General features: G+C 38.3%; 1 protein-coding gene across 2 annotated transcripts in view; it reads right to left on the reverse strand.

The window, feature by feature from the left end:
- Positions 1-24,252, reverse strand: part of LOC117205981 (RNA binding protein fox-1 homolog 2-like) — a 346,747-nt gene that overhangs the window by 81,406 nt on the left and 241,089 nt on the right. For both annotated transcript variants that reach the window (XM_033444875.1, XM_033444876.1), the window contains 2 exons: positions 16,614-16,877; positions 16,193-16,246 (listed from right to left, as the gene is read on the reverse strand). In XM_033444875.1, the coding sequence (XP_033300766.1) occupies positions 16,193-16,246; positions 16,614-16,877 (318 nt within the window). The remainder of the gene's footprint in view (positions 1-16,192; positions 16,247-16,613; positions 16,878-24,252) is intronic.

The following is a 24,252-nucleotide window of genomic DNA, read 5'->3' on the forward strand; positions in this document are numbered from 1 at the left end:
ATTAAAGTACGTGAATTCTTTATCAACCACGTACACATATACAACAGTTGCATTCTAAAGGTACATCCGAATGCGAGTACCTTTGCTCGTATACACTTCTGAAGAATAAATTTTCTCTGCAAACAATAACGTTAGAATTTCTACGCGAAATATCGCGAGCAGCACCGTGGTCGCGATGCAAATCGATTCGACGATTATTCGATTCCCTTTACGTTTTCGAGCTGTAACACTGACACTGCGCCGCCGGCTTATCGACATTATGCTGATTTCCCAAGTGAATCGCGTCGCGCGCGCGGTTTGTCGCAAGAAACCCGTTGAAAATCGCGCGACAAACGACGCTTTTCCACCTAGCTGAAATCTTTCACGATCGAACGATCGCTGCTTTTTCGTGGCCCGACTATGGTTTTCTTCTTTCGTTTTTACGATATCGTCGACTCTATCCAATTCTTCAACCTTTCCTACGTTACAACCTTACGAGTTTCATCTACTACTCGTACAGTTATTTCCAAAACTTTTTTGTCATCGAAATTCCAGTCGCAAAGAATTGTTCAAACGTTTGCAAATATTTTCCACGGACAATGAAAAATTCCGAATCGCGTCGATTTCTTCCATTCGTCAACCTGCGCTATATCACAATCTCACAAAACCTCATCTACTATTTTCGCAATTATTTCGAAAACTCCTTCGAAAAACAATTCCAGAGGAATGAAACATTCGATCCTTTCCAATTCTTGGAAAAATCTTGGAAAAATCATCTGTTATTCCCAAAACTAATTTTCGAAATCGCTCGAAAAGGAAAAAAGAAGAGAAAAGATTAAGAGAGGTAAAGAGTAATTTCAAGCATTTTTCGCTCGCCGATTTTCTAGGAGGATAATGAAAAAGGAGGCGTTCCTTCTCAAGGCGAGGCACGGTTCTCGTGACGGTGAGATCGCGATCTTGGCGAAAGCCTCCTTTAAAGCCTTATCGACTTTCGGAAAATTAAGGTTAGCGTGCAATACACGACCAGCCATCGCGCCTAACTCCTCCTCTCTCAAGAAATTAATCCACACCGGACTCTTACCAATCTTTCGAACGCCTGCTGCGGAATAATCCTCGCTTCCATCCTGTTAAAAAGGACTCGCGATCGCGCGATATTGCGCGACCTTCGTGAAAACCCCTGTCACATATCTCTAGTGATATTTCGAGGAATTAAGTAAGTTTAAATTCAGTTCAAATAGCATGAAATGTTCTGCATTCTAAATTTTCTTATTTTCATTTAATCTACCTTTGAGGATCTCGAAGAAGAATGAAGTTGGAGATTGATCGGATATCAGATTTTTCAAGCCTCCTGTATTATTATTATGTTAGTGCACGTACAATGTTATTTATAAACTAATAAATAAGTTAATAACGAAAATCATTCATCGTCATTCTTACTATAAACTTTCTTAACATCTAATATATGTTATTTCTAAAGGAACTTCTTTTGTTTCAACGTGGCTGATAATCTACAATCGATAAATTCAGATTTCGAAAAATGAATATCTCGTATGCATCAAGCTATCATTACATACCATAATAAAAAAAAAGCATGTTGTAGTTTTATTATCATAATTACAGTTCCCTGGAAATTAGCTGACGTGTTTTATATTAATTTTTTGTAGTTTTTAAAACTCGAGAAATTTTCAACGGCGCAAAGTCACCAATTTAACAAACTCGATAAATCAGCACGACTTCTTTCTCAACTTTATTTCACAGGGTTTATCCGGAAAATTACGAGCAACGTAGAGAATTACTACGAAGTTTATAAAAGTCTGGAATAAGCGTCGAAAAACTGGGAAGTTGATGGCGCAGCGGCTTAAAAGCAAGGCCAGAAATCATTTGTTTAATCTCCGGTGCAATTTATCAGTTCTCTAGATTAGTCCTACACCCGTTGAAAAAATATAATTACCTCCATTAATTTATCGCGATCGCTGCAAACGTTTCGCGTCCGCCATTTCTCTGTGGATCTTCCGACGGTGAACGGATCTCGCGACAGGAAACGAGTATTAGAAAAACAAGCAGCCAAAGCTCGATAAGCGGTTGGCTGAGCTCTGTCACGAACGAAATCGTGCCACCTTATCGAGCGATTTATCTTCCCGCCAGCAATTGAATATCGAGCTTCCCTCTGACACGAACCGGAACTGTTTCCAGCTTACGTCCGCGTAAATACTATGCATCAAAATTCTCGAGACGAAACGAGAACACGATGGAGAACGATACTGAAGGAAATGTCGAGTTTGTTCGAGAGGAGTGAGACGAGTATTTTCGCAAGAACTGCGTTATCAGGATTCTTAAACGAATGAAGAGATCTCGGTCTTCGAGACTCTCAACAGGGCTGTTGATGCGAGAATTATGATATTCTCGCGCCTTGGGTCGTTAGAAGCCAATTAACGCTGGCGAAACGTTTTGTGAAAATTATGAGAGCGCGCGACGTTGTTGAGCTGAAATCGAGTTTAAGATAATTCGAGTAGGGAATAGCGTCTTTCGAAGTAATTTGGAGTATTTTTTTAACCGTTACATTCTATTCCTCTCGATCGGTAACCTGAAGTTTCTGCAATTTAATAAATCTCCCAGAATACTGTTCGAATAAATGAACTAATTACTCTCTGTAATCAATATTAGATTTCTAAAATTTCGAGATCTCTGAAACGGAATAAACTTTCCAGGATATTAATTAAGCGAGGGGAAATATAGACGAACGTGCTATTCCTCTAACTGGTCTCAAAATTGTCTAATTTCGGGGTTTCTCAAATTGAATTAATCCTCTAGAATATTCGTTAACCGAAAGGAAACATACACGAGCTGTGTCCTATTTTCTCTAACGAATATTATAACAGGATTTTCTAATTCCGACATCTCACAGATTACATGAATCTATTCTGACCTGAATCGAGATTTATCAAATTGAAGAAATTCTTTAGAATATTCACTATTTGAAAGGAAATATATATGAGCTATATCCTGTATTTCCCAACGAATATTATAACAGGATTTTCTAATTCCGACATCTCACAGATTACATGGATCTATTCTAACCTGAATCGAGATTTATCAAATTGAATAAATCTTTAGAATATTCACTATATGAAATAAAATATAAATGAGCCATGTGCTGTATTCCCTAACGAATATTATAATAAGATTTCTGATTTCTGACACGTCTGAGATTTTATAGATCCACTCTGACCTGCATCGAGATTTCTCAAATTGAATAAATCTTTAGAATATTCACTATATGAAATAAAATATAAATGAGCCATGTGCTGTATTCCCTAACGAATATTATAATAAGATTTCTGATTTCTGACACGTCTGAGATTTTATAGATCCACTCTGACCTGCATCGAGATTTCTCAAATTGAATAAATCTTTAGAATATTCACTATATGAAATAAAATATAAATGAGCCACGTGCTGTATTCCCTAACGAATATTATAATAAGATTTCTGAATTCTGACACGTCTGAGATTTTATGGATCCACTCTGACCTGCATCGAGATTTCTCAAATTGAATAAATCTTTAGAATATTCACTATATGAAATAAAATATAAATGAGCCATGTGCTGTATTCCCTAACGAATATTATAATAAGATTTCTGATTTCTGACACGTCTGAGATTTTATAGATCCACTCTGACCTGCATCGAGATTTCTCAAATTGAATAGATCCTTTAGAATATTTACTATTTGAAATGAAGTATATATGATTTCTAACAATAGAATTTCCTAATTCTGAATGTTCAGAGATTACACTTGTAAATCAAGACGAAACTTCAAACTCAGACCATATTCTCCTATTGATAATATTCGAAGGTAGAAGGGACAGCTATACTTATTCGATAATTTAAAACGGAACTGCAGTCTAGGATCGACTAGAATCGATTCAGTGCGCGTAAATAAGACGTAGCCGGTAATAGATGCGATCTTGAGATGACTAATTGGCCTAGAGCGTGATTAATTGCGGTACCTGTCGCGCGAAGTAACTATCGAGAGTTCCGATCGCTAATTCTGCGATTCCTTCGACCATCAAACATCGTGAATCACATTCAAACTCCAATTGAACGTTTGTAAAACGATCTATGACGATCGGTGATCTTGAAACGATTAGTTAACAGCCGGGTGCGAGGCACGGAGTAATTAACGTTAATTTCCAAGTGTGAGCGTGTGCTATGAGCGATACGAAGACTACCAAGATAAGAATATTAATCATGCGACGAGTAAAACACGCGGTTGAGCAGCGTCTTACATAGAAAAACGAAAGTAGACCAGTTTGATTAATTTCCAAGAAACTTTGTAACGATGATGATGATCTTCTCAATGAACGATAATCTGGCGAAGTTTTTAACGTATCCACGTGTATATCTAACGAAGTTTTTGCAACCCAACTTTTTATAGCGCACAGATTGCTGCTCTGAAAGTTCCACGAATTTCTTAAATTTTTATCAACGATAAAAAGACCGAATATTTTTCGTAATTATTTCCTTTAACGTTATGACGACCAGTTAACCATACTTTTATTCCAGAAAATTAATAAAATATCGTTTTTGTTATATTTCTGGAAAAATTCAATAATTTCGAATATTTGAAAAGCACGATATAAAGTCTAAACAGATAAATAGATGCGTACGGGCCAAGAGATTAAAATCACTACGTGTTCCATCGAATGTAACAACTTAAGAGAGAGAGAGAGAGAGAGAGATTAATTAAAAATTCTGTTATCTTAAAAGTCTTTATACGTAGAAATCTATCGACATAAGTCGATTATTGATATCTGTAGCATCAGTACCGAATTTAATAACGAAATTAGCAAACGACTCGACGCAAGTACGATCGAAAAAATATTTCCAATCTTTTGATCAGCGATATATATCGTATATAATGTACATAATTAACCTCCACGCATTAGGCTCGTTTGACTGGTCATCATAGCATTAATATCTATTCGAAAATTGCAAAATACAATTCGAAGAACAGGAACAGGTGATTACCAGTGAGCCCTAGCATCGCGAAACAAGAAAGAAATGGCAAAATGTGCAATTCGTCTGTGTACGAGTCACGTGAACCGATAAACATGATAATTAAGCAGATAATTGGTGTGTGCACGGCGACGATGTGTTGGTGTGGCTAAACGTGTGTGTAGAAAGTGTTAAAGGACTGTAATTAGAGTGGTCGTCGGAGGGTCGAATGGGGTTGGGGGATGACGAGAAATGAAGGAGAACGAAGATAGAGGAAACTCGAAGAATATTTGAAGTTGAACCGAAGCTGGCAAACAGCGATATAAAAGCGCACAAAACAATACGAGATTCAAGATTATATATATATGTATATTATATGTATATACATATAAGTAAAGATAGAAATAGAGAGAGAGAGAGAGAGAGAGAGAGAGAGAGAGAGAAGGTGAGTTTTAAGAGACAAGGAGTATGTTCGTAGGTTTGTGACTTTTCTTTCTAGTATGGTGTATATGAGTTTTGTGTGTGTTTTTGCGATGAAAGTGGCACGAGAGATCTTTTTCTTCGTCTGTCTACGCGTTCGGTAGTTTGCACCCTACGTTTCTCCCCCTCGTTTAAATTTTCTCACTCACTTACTCGCTTTTTCTGTCTCTTTTGTTTTATCGAAGGGAAATAATTGGGATTGTTGATTTACAGAAGAGGTTCGAGGAATTCCAAGGCTCGGTTATTTTCAATTGGTCAGCGGAGATGGTTTTCTGAAACGGAAGTTTTCTTACACGTTGACTGTCATGACGTTACCAAGTAAAATAAATAGAAAAGAAGTAACATAGTTAATTAGAACATAGTTAATTAGATAATACCATCGAATAAAAACTGTGCTATTTAATAATTGATAGTTTTCATTATATACACGTAATACGTTACGAAGAGCAAGTGTCACGGTTTTCTACGTTGAGAAACTTCGATTTATGATTTTCAAGGCAACTGCGAATTTTTACGAACGTAACTAGAGAAATGGAATCTACATGAAAATTTGCTTTGTCCTGTATCCATTACATTTTACCATATTCTGTGTAATATACTGCGTACATTTTTGGATATTCCAATTTCCCACAAATGACAATCAACGAACTAAAGATATTTGATAAGAACGTGTATGTTCCAACTATGATCGAAACAACGTAAATTATTTTTAATATAAGTCTTCTCGATCATTCCACTACTTCCTGCTTTTAAAATTAATAAAACGTAAAGACCATATACTAGGAAATCATCGAATACTTAAGTCTTTAAATAATTATTTCTGCACGATCAGATCTCGCATTCAAACTCGCACGTACGAAAGGGAAAGGAGTATCTGTGGAAAGTGAATGGAAATAGGTCGTCGAAGGCGGAGAGAGTAAAAAAGAGAGTGAAAAAGGCAGAGAATAAAATTGCAACGAGAAGAGCCAAACGACACGTGAGACTGGAACACCGAACAAAACGGTTGGTGAGATCGAAAGCAGCATTTCTCTATCCTAAGACACATACGTGAGTAATAAAAGAGGTAGAAGCATGGGCCGTTTCATTAATACCTTCGACTTCGCCTAGACAAAAGCGTGCGACTACTATTTACATATATAATAATGATATAACAATCAGATAGAGGTACGTACGTACATGTACAGGTGTTATGTATAAATATGTGAACAGAGTGTGTATGTGTGTGTGTATGTGTGTGTGTCTTCTATATGTTCTGTGCTCGTGTATTAATATACATATACGTATATAATATTCATTATATAATAGAGAGAGAGAGAGAGAGAGAGAGAGAGAGATACTTAAGAAACTTCGGAAGATGCAATGGTAATATAGATATGTACGGTATCATGCTGTTTGCGTTGGATTGTGACATGCAAAATGTCTGCTTCTAAATGTTAGAATACGATTTTTCCCCATGAAATATTCTTTCGATCGTTCGGGCATTGACAAGTGAAAAAGTTCAGAAACATTTTTCGATCATTGGCAAACAATTAATTCGTAGGCTTCTGTTAAACAAACTTTTTTTCTAAGTCTAACCAGCGATACTAATAACATTCTACTTATAAAATTCTGAACAATTTCGTACAATTGTAACAACTTAAGAAAGAAAATAAGAAAAATTATATCTTCCCCGTTAACGAAGAAGAAATTCGACAATGAACGAATTCACGGGAATCAGCCATTTTTCTTATCGCAATCCAACACTTGCAGGTGGATTAGTAAAACGTCGCGGCAGTGTCTGTGAACCACAATACGGCGTGTAGCGAGACTAATTAACAAAAAGTGATGTCTCTCTCGAGAAAAAGTTCGAACGCAGGTCTCAGTTTGGAAAGATCGATTCCGATCTCGACAGGCAAGCCGTTATCAATCGTTTTTGGTTAGTTCTCACTACTATCGTCTCCTGCTTTTGCCTCGTCTCTAATATCTAAATTGTGTGTGTGTGTGTGTGTGTGTGTATGTGGGTGAGTGTGTCTGTCTCCTTTGTGCGTAATATGTTTTCTCTGTGTATAGAAGTGTACGTGTGTGTATACGTGTACCGGCCTTGAAACGCCTTGGGAAACTCATCAGAGAAAGAGAAAGAGAAGGATAAGAATGGAGGTTGGTTAGATGTAGCTTCGGAAAAAATGAGGTGTGACAAAGTTTCATCAAATCAAATGGGCAGCATCTCCCGAGGGTCTCCTCCGCGACCGGAAGTGGCGGCAGCCGGCTCACCGGGTGCACCGTGTGTCCGCTGCTGCGTCCATTTTGAAACGATCTAATTTTTTTTCTTTTCTTCTACCATTAATTTCTCGAGCTCGCTTTTAAAACGACTGCTATTATTATTATTATTATTATTATTATTGATCTCTGCTATTGCTATTATTATTTCTTTTTTTAGCCCTGCTGTTCTCCTCGGATTTATACGACATGAAACGAGTGTTATATTTCAATTGATTCTTAAAAACATTGTTAGCAGAATATTTTCTGGATGGTTTATAAATAATCGGTATTGTTGTTCACTATGATTTTATGCCGCCTTTTATGTACTCCGTTCTTCTATGAATAAATTATTCTAAAAATAAGAAGTATACCCGCAGGGAGGAAAATGTGAAGAAACGAGGTGAACATCAGGGTTAAACAATTCCTTTTGCATGTTTTTTTTTTTTTTTTTTTTTTTTTTGAGCTCATCGAGAATTTATATTCTTCACCGACGCAAGAGAAGATCGTGAAGGATACTACATGAAGCTTTTTAGCTGCCGTTTGCTTTCCTTTTTCTTTTCTTACGTTTTCTTTGCGTATTACAACTGTCCATAAGAAGTATTTGCACACTATCGTGTTTACCATAACACGTACATAATAATTAATTAATCCAGATTATACTAAATCTCTTCTTATCGTTTAGTAACGTTCGTACTATAAAAAAGGAATGTAGAAACTGATAAAAAAGAAAAAAAAGAGGAAGAAGCTTTATTTAAAAAAATGCAAGTGTGTGCAAGTACTTTTTGTAGCCACTGTAGCTTCGATTGAACTGTACAAAACGACGAGAAGATCGTCGAAAGGATCACAAAAAGAATCGTGGAGGCGATTCGCCATTTGTTCAAGAAAAAGGTGTCGCGTGTTTCTAAGGAGAAGGAGGAAGGAGATGATGGTTTTTGGTATTTTAGTTACTTTAGATACCACAGTTCGTCAAAAGCAGCTGCGAACACAGTTACGCAAGGTGCACCGAGCTGCCTTATAACCAATGGGAGCTAAATAATGATAAAATGCGGAATGCTAGCTAGTAAAAATGCAATAGCTCGTCTAACAACTACGAGAACTAACACCATTGGTTATATTATGGTATGTATGTACGTGTCACTGGCACATACTCAGCGCGAGACAAGTGCGCCAACCGACTACCTTCGAACTTCGAACTATCACCACCTTTTATACAATTATACAAAATTATCTACTTTTTATCCAATTATATCACTTTGTACCAAAATTGTCTTCATTTGTATTTTTATTTCACGTATGCCTCCTTCTATCCCCCTCCCTTTTTCCTCCTTTTCCAGTAACTTTTACGAGAAACAATCTTATTATCGAAAAAATGAAAAGAAAAATGGTAAGTCGATTAGCGCTCTCCTCCGCGCCGGTCTCAAAGTATCTCTTCTCCAAAATGCTGCACTTCATTAGGGATGCCACATTCCATTTACATTGACGAAGCTTTCGAGAAAAGGTCTCTCTCACAGACTCGCGCGATCATCACACACTCTCTCGTTCGCCTTAGCCTAATCCTTATTTCATGATATCCTTAGTCGAACGTCAACATCTAGCTCGTGTCTCCGTTAAAATAATCGTCGTTAATCGACGATTATTTCACAAAGAAATCGAGTCGATGTCGAACGATTTTACTAGGTTAACACGAAGAATACGAATAACCTAAATCCGTGACGGGATCCTTTAGTATCCTAAAGAGCAATTTCATCGAATACATGGATTAAATTTCTCTAATCTTTTCTCTGGAAATTAATAATCACGATATATACTCTGGTTTCTACTTTACACAATTATCGAATTGCTTCTACTTATTTCTCCTTCCTTCTTTTCTTGATTTTTTTCCTCTCTATTTTTCTTGCCAATTGCGTGTAGATTTCACATCGAGGATCCCGTCACGTCCTCGCGATCACTTAAATGCTAAAAAGCGATGGCAACGCGTTCACCGTTGTCGCGCATATTTCTTAGAGAATGTCGCGGCGGCATTTCAATTTGCAATGCAAAAAGTGCGTCGCCTGGTGCCATTGTCGAGTCGTTGGATCTCTGACGCGTAATGAATGCCGACTTGTACTTCCAGTTAAACGCATCGACGGAGGTCGCTTTTCTGCAATTTATCTCGGCTTTCCTATCGACCGATTTCCCGTTACTTCCGCTCGGCCAAGGGCTCTTACACAACTCTGTACTGTCCCGATTCCTAGAATTCGGTTCTTAGCGTGTCAATTTCTCGAATGTTTTCTGTTATGGTAGCTCACGTTCTTCGAATTCACAATTTACTCGAGTTCTACCAAGAATAAAAAATGTTCTACGTACGTATAACAGCGTAATGGATATTTTCCGACCTTCAGATTAGAAAACAGCCTGTGAGTACCATTATCCAATAGTACCAGACTGGAGACGATAGAATTTAACTAAGCGTTAACCTACAACGTCATCGTGAAGAACGAAGACCTCGAACCTCGATAAAACTGTTGTAACTCAAACCACATTACGATCACCATACGCCTTAACAACGCAGTTCGATCCTGACTAATACCACATCCAATGATTGATTAAAATTTGGTAAAAATGAAAAAAATGTTCAAGTAGTTGAACTAATTCTACGTTCATGGATAAAAGATTATCAGACGCGGTGGATGAGTATACTTCCAAATAGCCTAAATACTAACGAAACATTAAAAAATCCTCGATTAATCATAAAAATTTAAAATTAGAAAACGCCAAACTTTCAAATGGAAAAATGATTAAAGGCGACAAAACCGCAATTACTTCGATTTTTCAGGGGACCTGGTTGGTTGGTTGAATTGGAGCGTGGCCTTTTATCGAGGCTCGGTTTATCCAGAATTCCGTGAAACTTGGCGCGACCAATCGGATCCGATCACGCGTCGCCAAGCGGCGAAAGAAAGAGGATGAAAAAAAAGCCGTTTCACGGATGCAGGATGATCGGTTGCTGGATAACTATCGTCAACGAGTTTAATTAATCCCCTTTCAGCATGCTGTAACTGGAACAGCTATATTCCGCTTTGGGATTGGCTGTTGCAACGACGGATGTGACTCGAGCTACACTTCCTCTCAGCATTCTACGCTACGATCGAAATAGACCTCCCTGTCGTGACCTAATAGCCAAGCATTAGCGATTGTCGTCGTCTTTCATTCGATTAGCGACTTCGATTGATTGGCTGCTCTCTGATAGAGCGACTATTAGGTTAATGAGTCTTTTATAATTGAAGGTCGGTGTCTAAACGTTTGGAAGAATCTCAATACGTCGATATAGTGTGTAATTAGGCAAAGTGGAATTTATTGTACGACATACTAAGACTGCAAGTGCTCTGGATTCGTACTTTGCATCGATGCTTTGTACGTAACGTTAACGCTAGAAATAGCGTCTTTTAAAAATCTGTTTAAACGTTTCACACTGATCGAAGAACCGAAAGAAGTAAATTTCTAATTCAACGAGTTTACAAAAACCTGAAAGTTTCTATATCTCAATTCTATATCTCATATCAAATTCATCATTCACTGACAATAATCATTTGTCGCTCTAACTCTCGAATCTTAATTTTTCAAGCAAAAACGAACAAGTCATTCCGTGAAAAGAAGTCGGACCAAGTTTTTAGCACAACTCGACGGAATGATTCTTAATACAATTTACGGCACATTTGGCCGTTTCATTAAAGCCACTGGTGAAATAGTTACCCAAACGCGAAAACTTTGAAGCACGTTTCGATTACTCGTCGAGCAACAATGAATTCCGCTCTTAGCGATTCGGCGAGAATAGTTTTGAATATGCAATATGCAAGCTTGGAAATTTCCATCGCGTCAAGTTTCTGGACCAGGGTCCTCGAAAATTCGTCTTCGAGCGGTGGAAAGTCCGTGAGAGGGCAAGGATGGTCGTGCCGCGTCTTGGAAAATCATTATTCGCGTTTTCGTTGCTGGAAATAATGGATTTCTGATCTAATTACGCCGGCCAAGACTCACTGCCGAAGAAGCATCCTTTTCTTTCTGGGAACTATTCGCCTTTTGTTATTGCTCCGCGTGAAACTTTCCACGCGATTTCATAATCTCGATGAACTTCGCCAAGTTTGATGGTGCGAGGAACAACGGGATCGTCCAACCAACTGCAATTAACCTCTTGGGAACGATGCACCGTTGCATTCCAATTTATATCGCGTTCGATACTTCTTCTTAAGATTCTCTGAGCAGAGAATCTAAAATATATCGATAGTAGCAGCTGGGTGTTACGAATATTTCGATTAATACTGAAAATAAATGGGATTGATAATAGAAAGGTGAATAATTAATTGATGAATTATATGCAAATTTTTATCAACGTACCTGAATTCGAATTAATCGCGATGCTTGAAAGTGAAAGACGGAGTTGGTGTTTTTCTATGAAAATAAAATCGTATCGTTCGAAGTAATCGTACGGAGGAAGAAGAAGAGAAGCGAGTCCTCAAAGAATAACGAGATCAAAAATCAGAGTACCACGATAGTAAAAAGATTTTTCTTTGTTATTTGATATTTCATTATATCGACGAATATGGTTATTTTATACTTCGCCTATTTTACATTTTAAAGGATTCGTAAATACCAAGATAGTCCAATTGAAAATAAAAATGTCTATATCGTCCAACGATATCTATTAGATTGTTCTGAAAGTGTCTTTCTTCCGCAAACGTGTTTCTTACAACAGTGTACCTTCGTACAAACGTGAAATCAGGTCTGTGAAATGTCATGGTGTTTATCTCAACAAAACGAAATGGATTGTACGTAATTCTACGAAATAATATAAAACGAAAAACGTTGTGCGTCTATTATTTCCTCATAAAACGCAAGAAACTCTTCCGGCAACCTAACATAATTCGAAGATCATTACGGTAGTAAGATTCTAAATGACAATCTCAAAATATTATCGTAAAGTCTGAAAATATACAAAAATATACGATGCAAGAAAATAAAGCACTCGCATCGAGAATCCTTATGAGAAGATTCTAAACAACAATCTCAGAATGTTATCGCAAAGTCTGAAAATATACAAAAATATACGATGCAAGAAAATAAAGCACTCGCATCGAGAATCCTTATGAGAAGATTCTAAACAACAATCTCAGAATGTTATCGCAAAGTCTGAAAATATACAAAAATATACGATGCAAGAAAATAAAGCACTTTTCGGACAATATAATTTGAAGATCATTACGGTAGTAAGATTCTAAACGACAATCTCAAAATATTATCTCAAAGTCTGAAAATATACAAAAATATACGATGCAAGAAAATAAAGCACTTGCATCGAGAATTCTTATGAGAAGATTCTAAATGACAATCTCAAAATATTATCGTAAAGTCTGAAAATATACAAAAATATACGATGCAAGAAAATAAAGCACTTTTCGGACAATATAATTTGAAGATCATTACGGTAGTAAGATTCTAAACGACAATCTCAAAATATTATCGCAAAGTCTGAAAATATACAAAAATATACGATGCAAGAAAATAAAGCACTTGCATCGAGAATTCTTATGAGAAGATTCTAAACAACAATGTCAGAATATTATCGCAAAGTCTGAAAATATACAAAAATATAGGATGCAAAAAAATAAAGCACTTGCATCGAGAATTCTTATGAGAAGATTCTAAACAACTATCTCAGAATGTTATCGCAAAGTCTGAAAATATACAAAAATATATGATGCAAGAAAATAAAGCACTTTTCGGACAATATAATTCGAAGATCATTACGGTAGTAAGATTCTAAACGACAATCTCAAAATATTATCGTAAAGTCTGAAAATATACAAAAATATACGATGCAAGAAAATAAAGCACTTGCATCGAGAATTCTTATGAGAAGATTCTAAATGACAATCTCAAAATATTATCGTAAAGTCTGAAAATATACAAAAATATACGACGCAAGAAAATAAAGCACTTGCATCGAGAATTCTTATGAGAAGATTCTAAACAACAATCTCAGAATGTTATCGCAAAGTCTGAAAATATACAAAAATATACGATGCAAGAAAATAAAGCACTTGCATCGAGAATTCTTATGAGAAGATTCTAAACAACAATCTCAGAATGTTATCGTAAAGTCTGAAAATATACAAAAATATAGGATGCAAAAAAATAAAGCACTCGCATCGAGAATTCTTATGAGAAGATTCTAAACAACAATCTCAGAATATTATCTCAAAGTCTGAAAATATACAAAAATATACGATGCAAGAAAATAAAGCACCTGCATCGAGAATCCCTATGAGAAGATTCTAAACAACAATCTCAGAATGTTATCGCAAAGTCTGAAAATATACAAAAATATACGATGCAAGAAAATGAAGCACTTGCATCGAGAATTCCTATGAAAAATTATCCGCATTCGAACGGATCATTGTGATCGCCCCTGATACTTCTGGCACTAAAACTTTGAATTAGAATTGCGATAAAATCTCGCTACGGTCCTTTCTACAACAACAAAGATGATTGTTAGAACGATGCGAATTTATTTTTATAAGAAGATAATCTAGTGGACAATGGACGGGCGTGCGTGACATCGTTAGCGACCGATGCTATTGGGTTACTGGTACCGCCAGAGCTTGATGAAGTGCACTTGAGTGTACTTGACGCAAAGACGCTGAATATGCAAGCTCACCGGATGCCGGCTGTCGGCACGATGTATTACTGCGGATCTTATCCAGACCGCTGTCATCCATATTGAAACCTATTTGCATTTCAAACTCTCCTATACACTTGGAATCCTCTATGCCTCTCTCCCTTTATTCTCCTAGATCTCTTTTTTCGTCCTTCCTCTGGAAGCTTCGATTTTCTCATGCATAAACGAGCGACAATTAGAACTGCACGCTCGCGTTACTTCTGCCTGGTGTTTGATTCGATTCGCCGGAGAATCTTCAACGTGAGTCTAAGGAATTTGAATGTCGAGAGCTCTCGCGGAACATTGCGCGGCAAATTAGATCAAGACTATTGAATTTTGAGAGTGAACGCTGTAACTCAAAGTTACTCGATTACCTTACGAGATTAAAAATCCGAATGATTCGTTCGATTCGTTTCGCAGGAGAATCTGCAAGATGAATTTACGAAATTTAATTAACTCACCCGTTGCAGACATTGCGCAGAAAATTGAATTGCAATCGGCGAATTCTAAGAACAGACAGACATCGAAACTGCAAGTTATACAATTGCAATCTCGCAAGCTAAATAACCCAAGTTCTGATTTACGATTCGATAAGAACAGAAAGCTTTATCATCGTCAATAAGGACAGAATGTTCAATATCAAACTTCGTATCCTCTCAATCGAATAATCAAATCAAATAACTGCGAGAACCGTCTCTTCCATCTCCGATATCCGTATCTAACCGCTGCTCTTTGTCACGCACTCCATATCTCTAGTAGAAAAGTTTCAACAATCCGGAGGAACGTTCCACGACAGACTTGACTAACGACAGAACCTCTACCCTTCGACAGAAGCAATTTCGTCGTCTCATCTCGCGATACCCTTAATATTTCATTCCTCACGCAGCCACAATTTTCAAGCGCGACCTTCTTCCCTTTAGGCTACACCTAAGCCGATAATCCCGCAACTCGGTACAAGAGAACAGGGAATAAAACGAAGCAGTCACGACAACTTTGCAACCAGGATCAGAGAAATCACTGGAGACGCGATTCTTGACAAGGCAGATCGCTCGACAATGGCACCGACGGTTTTACGCTACGCTTGGGGGTAGTTTAGGGTACGCGAACGTTTCTCGTCGCCATCGCGCTGCAAAAGAACGAACGAACGACGAAGGGACGCAGCCACACGATCCAGTTTTCACTTTTCTTCGGTTTTCAAACCCACCTGGCTTTCTTGCCTTTTCTTTTTTCTGTTTACTTTCTGCAACTACAAACTTTCTGGAGGGATGAAACGACCCCCGTGGCGCTGCGTCTCTTCGAACGAATGATTACGGTCCCGCGACGTCCTCGTGACCAGGTTGTCTTTCTAGCTGAGTTTTTTTTCAAAAGTTTTTCCATAAGAGAAATCGTGTCACGTTGGCGCGGTGATTATTTTATATTGTCAAGGGGCAAAACAGAAAAGAACGGGAACGCATAAAAGACGAGGAAGATTGGGAAAGTTAGAGAGGAAGAGAGACATAAAAAGGTTGTTCTCCACCATCAGATTGTGAAACTCGTGGATCGATTTTGGATTCTGTGAAGGAACTCGAGGGATAGTTCGAGCGAGAAACTCGTGAATCGAGCAAGTTGGAAGGAGGGTAGTTCTAGGGTGTTGGATTAACGTGGAGCGTAGAAACGAACTAGGGCCGGTGAGACTTCGAACGCGAATCCATCCTGGTGACGAGGATTTCGTGGCTAGGACACGGTTGTGTGTGTGGCTTAAGTCTAACTGTATTCTTAGGGGTGGGTTGACAGGGGTGGCTCGCAGCCTAGGGGCGACGTGAGCTTACCTTGCTTCCCCTTTCGTTAAATATGATTTCCACGTCGAGGATCGGCCCGAATTGCTGGAAAACAGAAAGCAATCTCTTGAGAATTCGTTAGAGTGTGTTTAATGAGATAAGAGCAAGAGGAAAATTTAATAAAACAACTCTATCGAGAACAATCCTTATCACGTAAAATATACAAGACTAAATAAAACTATATGTTCTAAAATTAAGCGTGATAATCTAAACTATTACGATGAACTATTATCATAAGAATAGAAACTGGAAATATTTCAATGCTCGATAGAAGAATTATTTATTTATTCGTTCTTTTTTCTCATATTCATAGTTGTTATTAAATTTTAACGATATAAACCAGGTAATAAGATAATTATACGAAATAAATTAAGAATTTCCAAGGATTTCAGGTGGTAAAAATGAGACTTACTCCAAACATTGCCCTGAGATCAGGGTCTCGAAAACGGAAAGGTATATTGCTGACGTGAAGGCGTTTTGGTTGACCTTTTAGATCGGAACCCTGTGTCGCTGTCGCAGGTGTAGTTGCACCTGAAGTGACAGGTACTAAAGCGCTGCCTTCGACGGCGCCCTCAGGATTGGTTTCGTTGCCAGCGGGTGTGGGTGCTGGTTGCTGGCCACCTCCTCCTGCAGCTGCAGCTGCCGCAGCCGCCACTGCTGCCTGAAACACCTCCGACTGTCGTCGAAGACCAGAGATAGTATCAGAATTATCGTGAACCTCGTATATTTGAGATTTGTCGTTTATATTCATAAGATATATATATTCAATGGGATTTACAACGATTTATTAATAGACATGCGAGACTTTGTAAGAAATTTCAAGTGATTTTTAAAGATATGGACGTAAGATACTTTCGAATTTTATATGATTTTATTTCTTATACCAAGTGCTTCTTAAAAATATAAAGAAAACATCCTTTTACGTTTATTAAATTTTATATAACATTATGATATCTATCGTAGATTCTTAACTCCCAGCAATAATGATTTCTAACTTAAAGGTGATTTAGAAATTAATTATTAGTAACTATAATAATAATTATTAATCTATTCTATCATTGCACCATTGTAACTCCGCCAAACAATTCATTTGCAACAGACAGTGTTTCCTATATTCCCAATCGGAGCTTAACAAATCTCTATTCCTAACAAACGAAGAAAATCGTTAAACCCAAGAGTCAATTAACGAACGCAAATATTTTCTATTTCTTTATTCACGCCAATAATCCTCTACCTACGAAGCGGAAAATTCCAAAGCTCGACTTAATTGAATTCTCCGTAAATGCCTCTGACAATATTCGCAAAAAGGAGACAAGATGTTTGCTGCGAGGTTTAGAGACGCGATCGTTAGCATTCCGATTCCGCAAACGGTACAGAAGCCGCAAGTAGAGCCGGCTGTAAGTGGTCAGCCACACCGGCCGACCTTATCTCGTTCGCGCCACTAACGAGGCTAAGTGAACACACGTCGCGTATAGTCAGACGCAGCTGCCGTTGCGTGGAATTTCTGGCTGTGCTACTGAATACCGTTCCACCTTCAACTTTATCACGTCTGTCATTGCTTATACCGCCACGGTAACTATCCACCGTTACTGGAACTAAAGCAATTTCAGCCATGAGCCGGCTATTAATAAACACTTTGTTAGAACGACACGTTTCCTCTGGCTTCCGTAGAAAATAGATTACGGTGTCCTTTGTGACGAACAAAATTGGGCGGAATATGACTACAAATTGTCGATGTAATATCACGCTAACTTTCAAGGTTAAATTGCTATTAAATTATTGCAACGATATTAAAAAGCCGATAAATTAGAAATTGAAAGTTATAAACTTCTTTCTTACAATTTTACGTTGAACTGAGCAATCCGGTGATTGTATTTTCTAAAATTCATTTGGAAAATTTTATTTCTTACGCTGTTGTAATAGAAATTATAAAACATTTTCTATTATTTTTATATGGATATATTTTTATATTATATATAGATATAATATAGATATATTTATTATTTATTATATTATATAGATATATTTTATATATTTATTTTTAATAGAGGATTTATTATTTCGATAACTCGTATCTTACGGCTCGTAAAATTTTGTTGATGGCTTCAAGTACACGCGTAATAATAATCAATTATTATTCTCGTTCTAATCACAGAATTCCTACTTTTTCAAGTTTCTACGTTAGAATTATAAAATTAGCAAGCTACGTAATAATTTTCCAGTTCAATTTTCATTAATTTTGTACCTTGATTAAAATTTCATTCGCGTAGCAGCATATCGAAATCTACTATTCTTTCGATTAATTTCGTAGCAAAGGACGACGTTGCTTCAACGTCGAGCATCGGACTCATCGAAGACGAGTTTGATGCCACGTTTCAAGAACGCGGCAGACGTAATGAAATTTAGATAGGCCAGAGAGGCTAGAGACTGGCTCCTTCCCTCTCCGTGGGAGACTCACGAATTATTCATTGAGCATCGACGATGCCCACCGATGCCCGATACTATCAGAGATTAGGGTTTGCAGAGGGAGCCTTCGATACGCTTTCAGACGTATTCTACGACGTGGGTAGCTTGTATCACGGTGGATTAAAACTTTGTTTGCTCGAGCCTTTGGGATAAAGAGGATAGAGTGGCAGCGACAGAATGGAAGAATGACGGTCACCTCGATGGCTACTCGAAAACACCCTCGATCAGCTTTCTTTTTCGAGGACTTCTTATGATGAAATATAATCGTGTCATTGATATTTTTGCGTATTCCTTTCTTATGGGTTTTTGTCTTATGGGTCTGGAATATTAATAAGATATCGTAGGAATATTTCGATTATCCAACGAACATTTGGAATATTATCTTTGGTTTGCTTTATTTAGCGAAACACTTATGAACGAATACTAACATAAACAGAGAAAAATCGTTATCCTATCCGAAGGGAATAATTCTATCAAAATATTCTGCGTTTAATTTCCAATCGTTTCTTTAGGAAAATTAAAAATTTCCCAAATTTTTTTAGAAGATTACAGAATGATATTGGAGAGTTGCGACGAGATATGCGAGCTGAACGATTAATTGAAAAAATTCTGATTGAAGGAGTGACAGAAGGATACACGAGGCAAAAAACAGAAAGATCGTATATGAATTTTCCGCGTTTTTATCGCTCTTTCGCCTCCCGTCGGGGCTGTCGAAGCAGCTTGCGAAAACGAGGCCGATTGCGTCGCGTTTAATCGAACGAAATTGCCATTCCAGCTTTTTTTTATTGCTGCCTCGTTTCAATCCGCGCGGGAAAATTTTACGAGCGTCGGACACTCGTTTCAATTAGCCAAAATTATTCCAATTCGATGGGCGACAGACGAACCGTACACTGTTCCAATTTCATTAAAAATTTATCGTTTCTTGGATTGTTATAGATTTCTTTTCCCGTGTCTGTTTACAGCATTTGCGCTTAAATAAACATTTTCAGGATAAGTCTGTTTGGAAAAAGGAATATTTGTGAAAATATAAACATTATGATTGTCATTTATTTATTTTGTTTGCAGATAAATGGTAGACAAGTATTACTTTGCGTCTGAAAAGAGAAATAATTGACTAGAATAATTGTAAAGAAACCGAAGTTATAGAAGATTTTTATGCTTTCTACTAGGAAAATAAGACGTCTGAATGTGACAGGTGTATTTTTCAGCAAAACCGCCAGAGATTTTGAGGATCGAGTACTATTAACCCCGAAACGTTGGTAGATTGCCCGGGGATGGTCCTTCGACTGATACAAATAATAGGGATTTCTCTCTTCACTGGCAGGAATTTATCGTTCCCGAAAACTCCTGGCCATTTGTTTCTTCCCCAATTCCTTTAAAGAAGTAGCTACAAAAAGATACAGCGAGGGAATTGCGGAAACTCTGTCCAAGAACGGGCGTCGTTAGTCTTTCCAGTCTTCAATCGAACAACCAATTTCCTCTTAAATTTGCAAATTCGCCATACAAGTTGCTACACGATCGCCTGTTTCTTATCAGTTTTTCAGAATAAATCAAAATCGAAATCGTCGTGTATGAAACTTAAAATTCAATCCTTTGATGCACAGTTTACCACAAAAAAAAAAGATCAATATTCATAATAAATCAACATCCCACGTTTGAGCGCACGTTTTCCAACTTCATGGTACAACTATCTCAACCAATTACCCAACCCCCGGGAGTCTTCTTCCCTTCAAAACCTCGTGCTGGAAACAGTTTCGAGCGCGTACAACTCGAAAGCACGCGAAACTCTCGCGGAAGCCTTTCAACACGGGCGGCGGAAGGGTAAAGGGGGTGGATAATTCCATGCAAAACCCACGAAACATTTGAACTACTCTCGAGACGTCCGTATCGGCTAACGAGGCTCCGTGAAGAAGCGCGAATGGAAAAATTTTCGAGACATCGGCCGGTGGACTTTGCCCTACGGCCAGCTCACTCCACGCTGCCGATGAAACTGGATCGTCTGGATGCTTTTTCGCCGTTCAATGAACGACGCGACATCCGCGGGAACGCGGCCATTCAACGTGTTCGTTGAAAAGGAACTTTTAATTTGCGCCTCTGCACCACCGAGTGATTTGAATAGAGTCCTGGCGCCCGAGCGCCGTTCGACTTTTCGTATTGTGCGGCAAAACTGTGCGATACTTGCGCTGTCTCGCGATAATGGTTCTCCTACGACTAAAGGCTGTTTTTTCAAGATAATTTGCCTGCCAGGATCACTTGAAATTTGTTAAGAGAATAACGTTCGAGTGGGTGTTACAGTCTGGTTGAAGAGGCAGTTGAAGATCGTCGGAGAATAGTAAACGACAGACACTGTTAGTGTATTCTTGTTGTGAAAGACGCTTTAAGATGATTGGAAAATAAGATTTGAAGAATGAGCTGATACTTTACGTGATATGGCAATGGTTGGCCTGGAAGAGTCGAGTAATTTTTGGGATTAATTAATTTTTGGGATTAATTTGAGATATTTAGAGAATAATAATTGATGTTGTTGTGTGCGTTGGTGTTGTGGTTTTGTTGTGGATTGAAAAGGATTGAAAAATAAGGATGACGAGAAGACGGGATAATAAGAGTGGGAGGATTTTTATGATAAAAGGATTTAAGTTTGAAAGTAAGTTAAATGAATAAAAAGAAAGGGTTATCTCTCGGAATATAACAGAGCTTCATTTATCCGAGCTTCATTTGTTGGAACAATATTTTAGCCAGTTCCCAATTAACTCAGCTCCTTCTTGATCGAGTCCATTTATTCAAACGTGAACTTCTATTATTTGAATGGAGGAATTGTGGTTAAGGGGCAGAATTAATGAACTTCATTTGTACGAACTGTTTGTCTCTTGACAGTAACTTCAAATTAATGAAATTCTATCGTAGTCGATAGAATTTAAATATTATAGATTCTAACATTTGTATATCGTAGACGTGAGATTTTGTAATGAAAATTATGTTAAAAATAAGAATATTCATCCTTGTTTTAGAATAGAGATAAATTCGTCCGCAGGTTCTCTGAGAATATCTTTTCTCTCGAGATAAAGTTCAGCGCAAGGAGCCCTCGACGTTTCAAGCGGTTCTCAAAATTGCCTGACGACTCTCGAATTCTACAGAAAATTTCTAGGAGCAGCTCAGATCCCCCCCTTCGCGTGTGTCTCCTAGCGGATAGGATCTCAACTTTCCGAGATTCTTCCACTTCAAAAGTGACTCTCTAAGATCACCTAATCCTTAGATAGATCCTTAGTCCGAGGTAGATCCTTCGGTTCAGGAGTAAATTTTCGAAGACTGAGACTCAGAGCAGATCTCCAAAGTAGATTCCTAGAGAATCCCCTAGACGCGTGATTACTTTTCGTGTGCTTTCGATCGATTGCTTCAGAAAACGCTATCAAAGGCTGTTTTAGTCTCAAAGCAGCTCGACAAATCCCTGTCGTATTCTACATGATATCGCATATTTAAGAACATTCGAATTTCAAGCTACAAATAAACTTTCCAAAAGAGACGATCTCCAAGGAATCCTGATCGAACGTGAGCGTTGAGAAAGTTAACAAAAATATTTCGACAAAAAGAGTAGAACTTTCAGACAGTGGGGGATTTTCACGTTCTTTTATTCGAAAAATTCATTACAGACTAGACATTACAGAACAGTCGATATCTTTTTGAAATCTTGAAGCGTAAATCGACGTACAACGCAGTTATACTCTAACTGCGGCAATGAAAATGAACAACGAAACGCGAAGCTTGTAAGCAACGTAGCAAAATAGTACGAAGAAAATATTTTTAAAAATATATATTCAAGAGAACGCGTCAACATAATTATCCATCAACAAAGAAGATTAGCCACGAAGTGCGACACGTCTATAAATAATAGAAACCTGGCACGTACGATGTTTAAGAAGAGGAAAATCACGCGGGTCTGCATGCGCAAAATGGTCAGAACGAAATGCGGCTTTACGAGTCGCTGACTAACCGGCACCGGATAATTGAACAGACGAGCGACGAACAAAGCGACCACGTCGTCCGGAACCACGACATTGTTCGAAACTCTTCACGCTTGGCTCAACCATGTCCGAAATGCTCCGCGTGCACTTCGTTCGCCTGGGTTAATTAGATACGACTATTCGACAAACTGTCCTTAGAATCGCACGTCCTGAATCTTGCTCGAATCACGATAATTTACAGTCAGCTCCTACGATCGTTGTCTTTCGATTCTCGATGGTTCGCGTCTGTATGCGCGTGTATGTGTAAAACGATCCAGTTACTATAGACGTGCGTACAAAGTGGAACTTGCAAGTTAAAATTGGAAAATGGAGGATTTTAGTGGCAATCGATAGGCTGATTGGAGGAAGAATGTTCGATGGAATTTGGCTGATTAAGAAGTAAGAATTTCATTGAAAAACTCTTCCACAAGGATGTGATAATAGAAAGAAAGGAGGGATGGATGGAGAAATAAAGAAGAGCGTGTTCTCTTCGGAGTCTGTTAGTGGAGATTTACGAGTAAGACTAATTTGATCATTCGATGACAAATTTCCTCCTGCATCTTTTTCTGTTTAACTTTTGCAAGTATACTATACCTTCTAACTCTATTCCGTCAGAGAAACTGACTTCGAATTCTCAATCCACTTCATCTCACACCTCGTGTTCATTTTCCCTTTTCTTCGCCTCGAATCTTTCATTCTAATCCTATCATTTTTCCACCCTACAACCCGAGTCTCCACCGTAGCCTAAACTGAACCGGCTTCCAAACATGAGCAAGTACCTACAGCGTTCAGAAACTAAAATTATCTGCGATTTTTTCAAATTAGAAACATTGTCGCTTATATCACAATTCCTGTCCGGAATTACAAATTGTTATCTAGTTCCTAACAGCGCAACTCGCAACAGACTTCTCGTTTCACTTCGTCCTACGTTTCCTTCCTTCAGCCTTTCGCTCAAATCGCCCATTTTTCCAGTCTGCGAGCGAAAGCTGCACCGCGCTTTAAACTGAACAGGCGAGGAGATTTGGAGAATTGGTAAGGGCGAGCAAATAGGAGGGAGGGAACACTACAGTTCCACGGAGCCCTTTAATTAAAAGCTGTTGTCGAGCGTGTCGACTAACGTGGCACCACACAGGATTACCAGAGTCTCTGGCTCTCTCATTCTCTTGGCCAGTCCAGAATCCACCCAGCCGTCTAGTAAATCGAATTAACGAACGGAATTACTTTAATTAGCGCGGCTAATTAGGCCGCTTTATGAGTCGCGCTAATTACCGCGACTACGCGCGTCACGCCATCCAACGGCGAGTTATCGCGCGCTTAAACAAATTTCGAGCGTTTGCACGGCGAGCCGAGGGATGTTTCAACTTCGCTGGAACGCAACGACGTAGGGGGAAACAACTACAGGATATTTGTTTGATCAAGCTGTTAAACCACGCGGAAAGCAATGGTTAGTCTGGCTTCTGTCGAGGAAACATATCGTTTCTTCGATACGAGTCAGTTGATGTAAATCGACTGGTTAAAACTGGCGGTGATTCCAGTCGCACGTGATCCTTAATTTGCACGTTCGTATGGTTCAGTCAAGTTGTTATC

Source organism: Bombus bifarius, unplaced genomic scaffold (genome assembly GCF_011952205.1).
Source record: "Bombus bifarius isolate JDL3187 unplaced genomic scaffold, Bbif_JDL3187 scf7180000007996, whole genome shotgun sequence".
Lineage (NCBI taxonomy): Eukaryota > Metazoa > Arthropoda > Insecta > Hymenoptera > Apidae > Bombus > Bombus bifarius.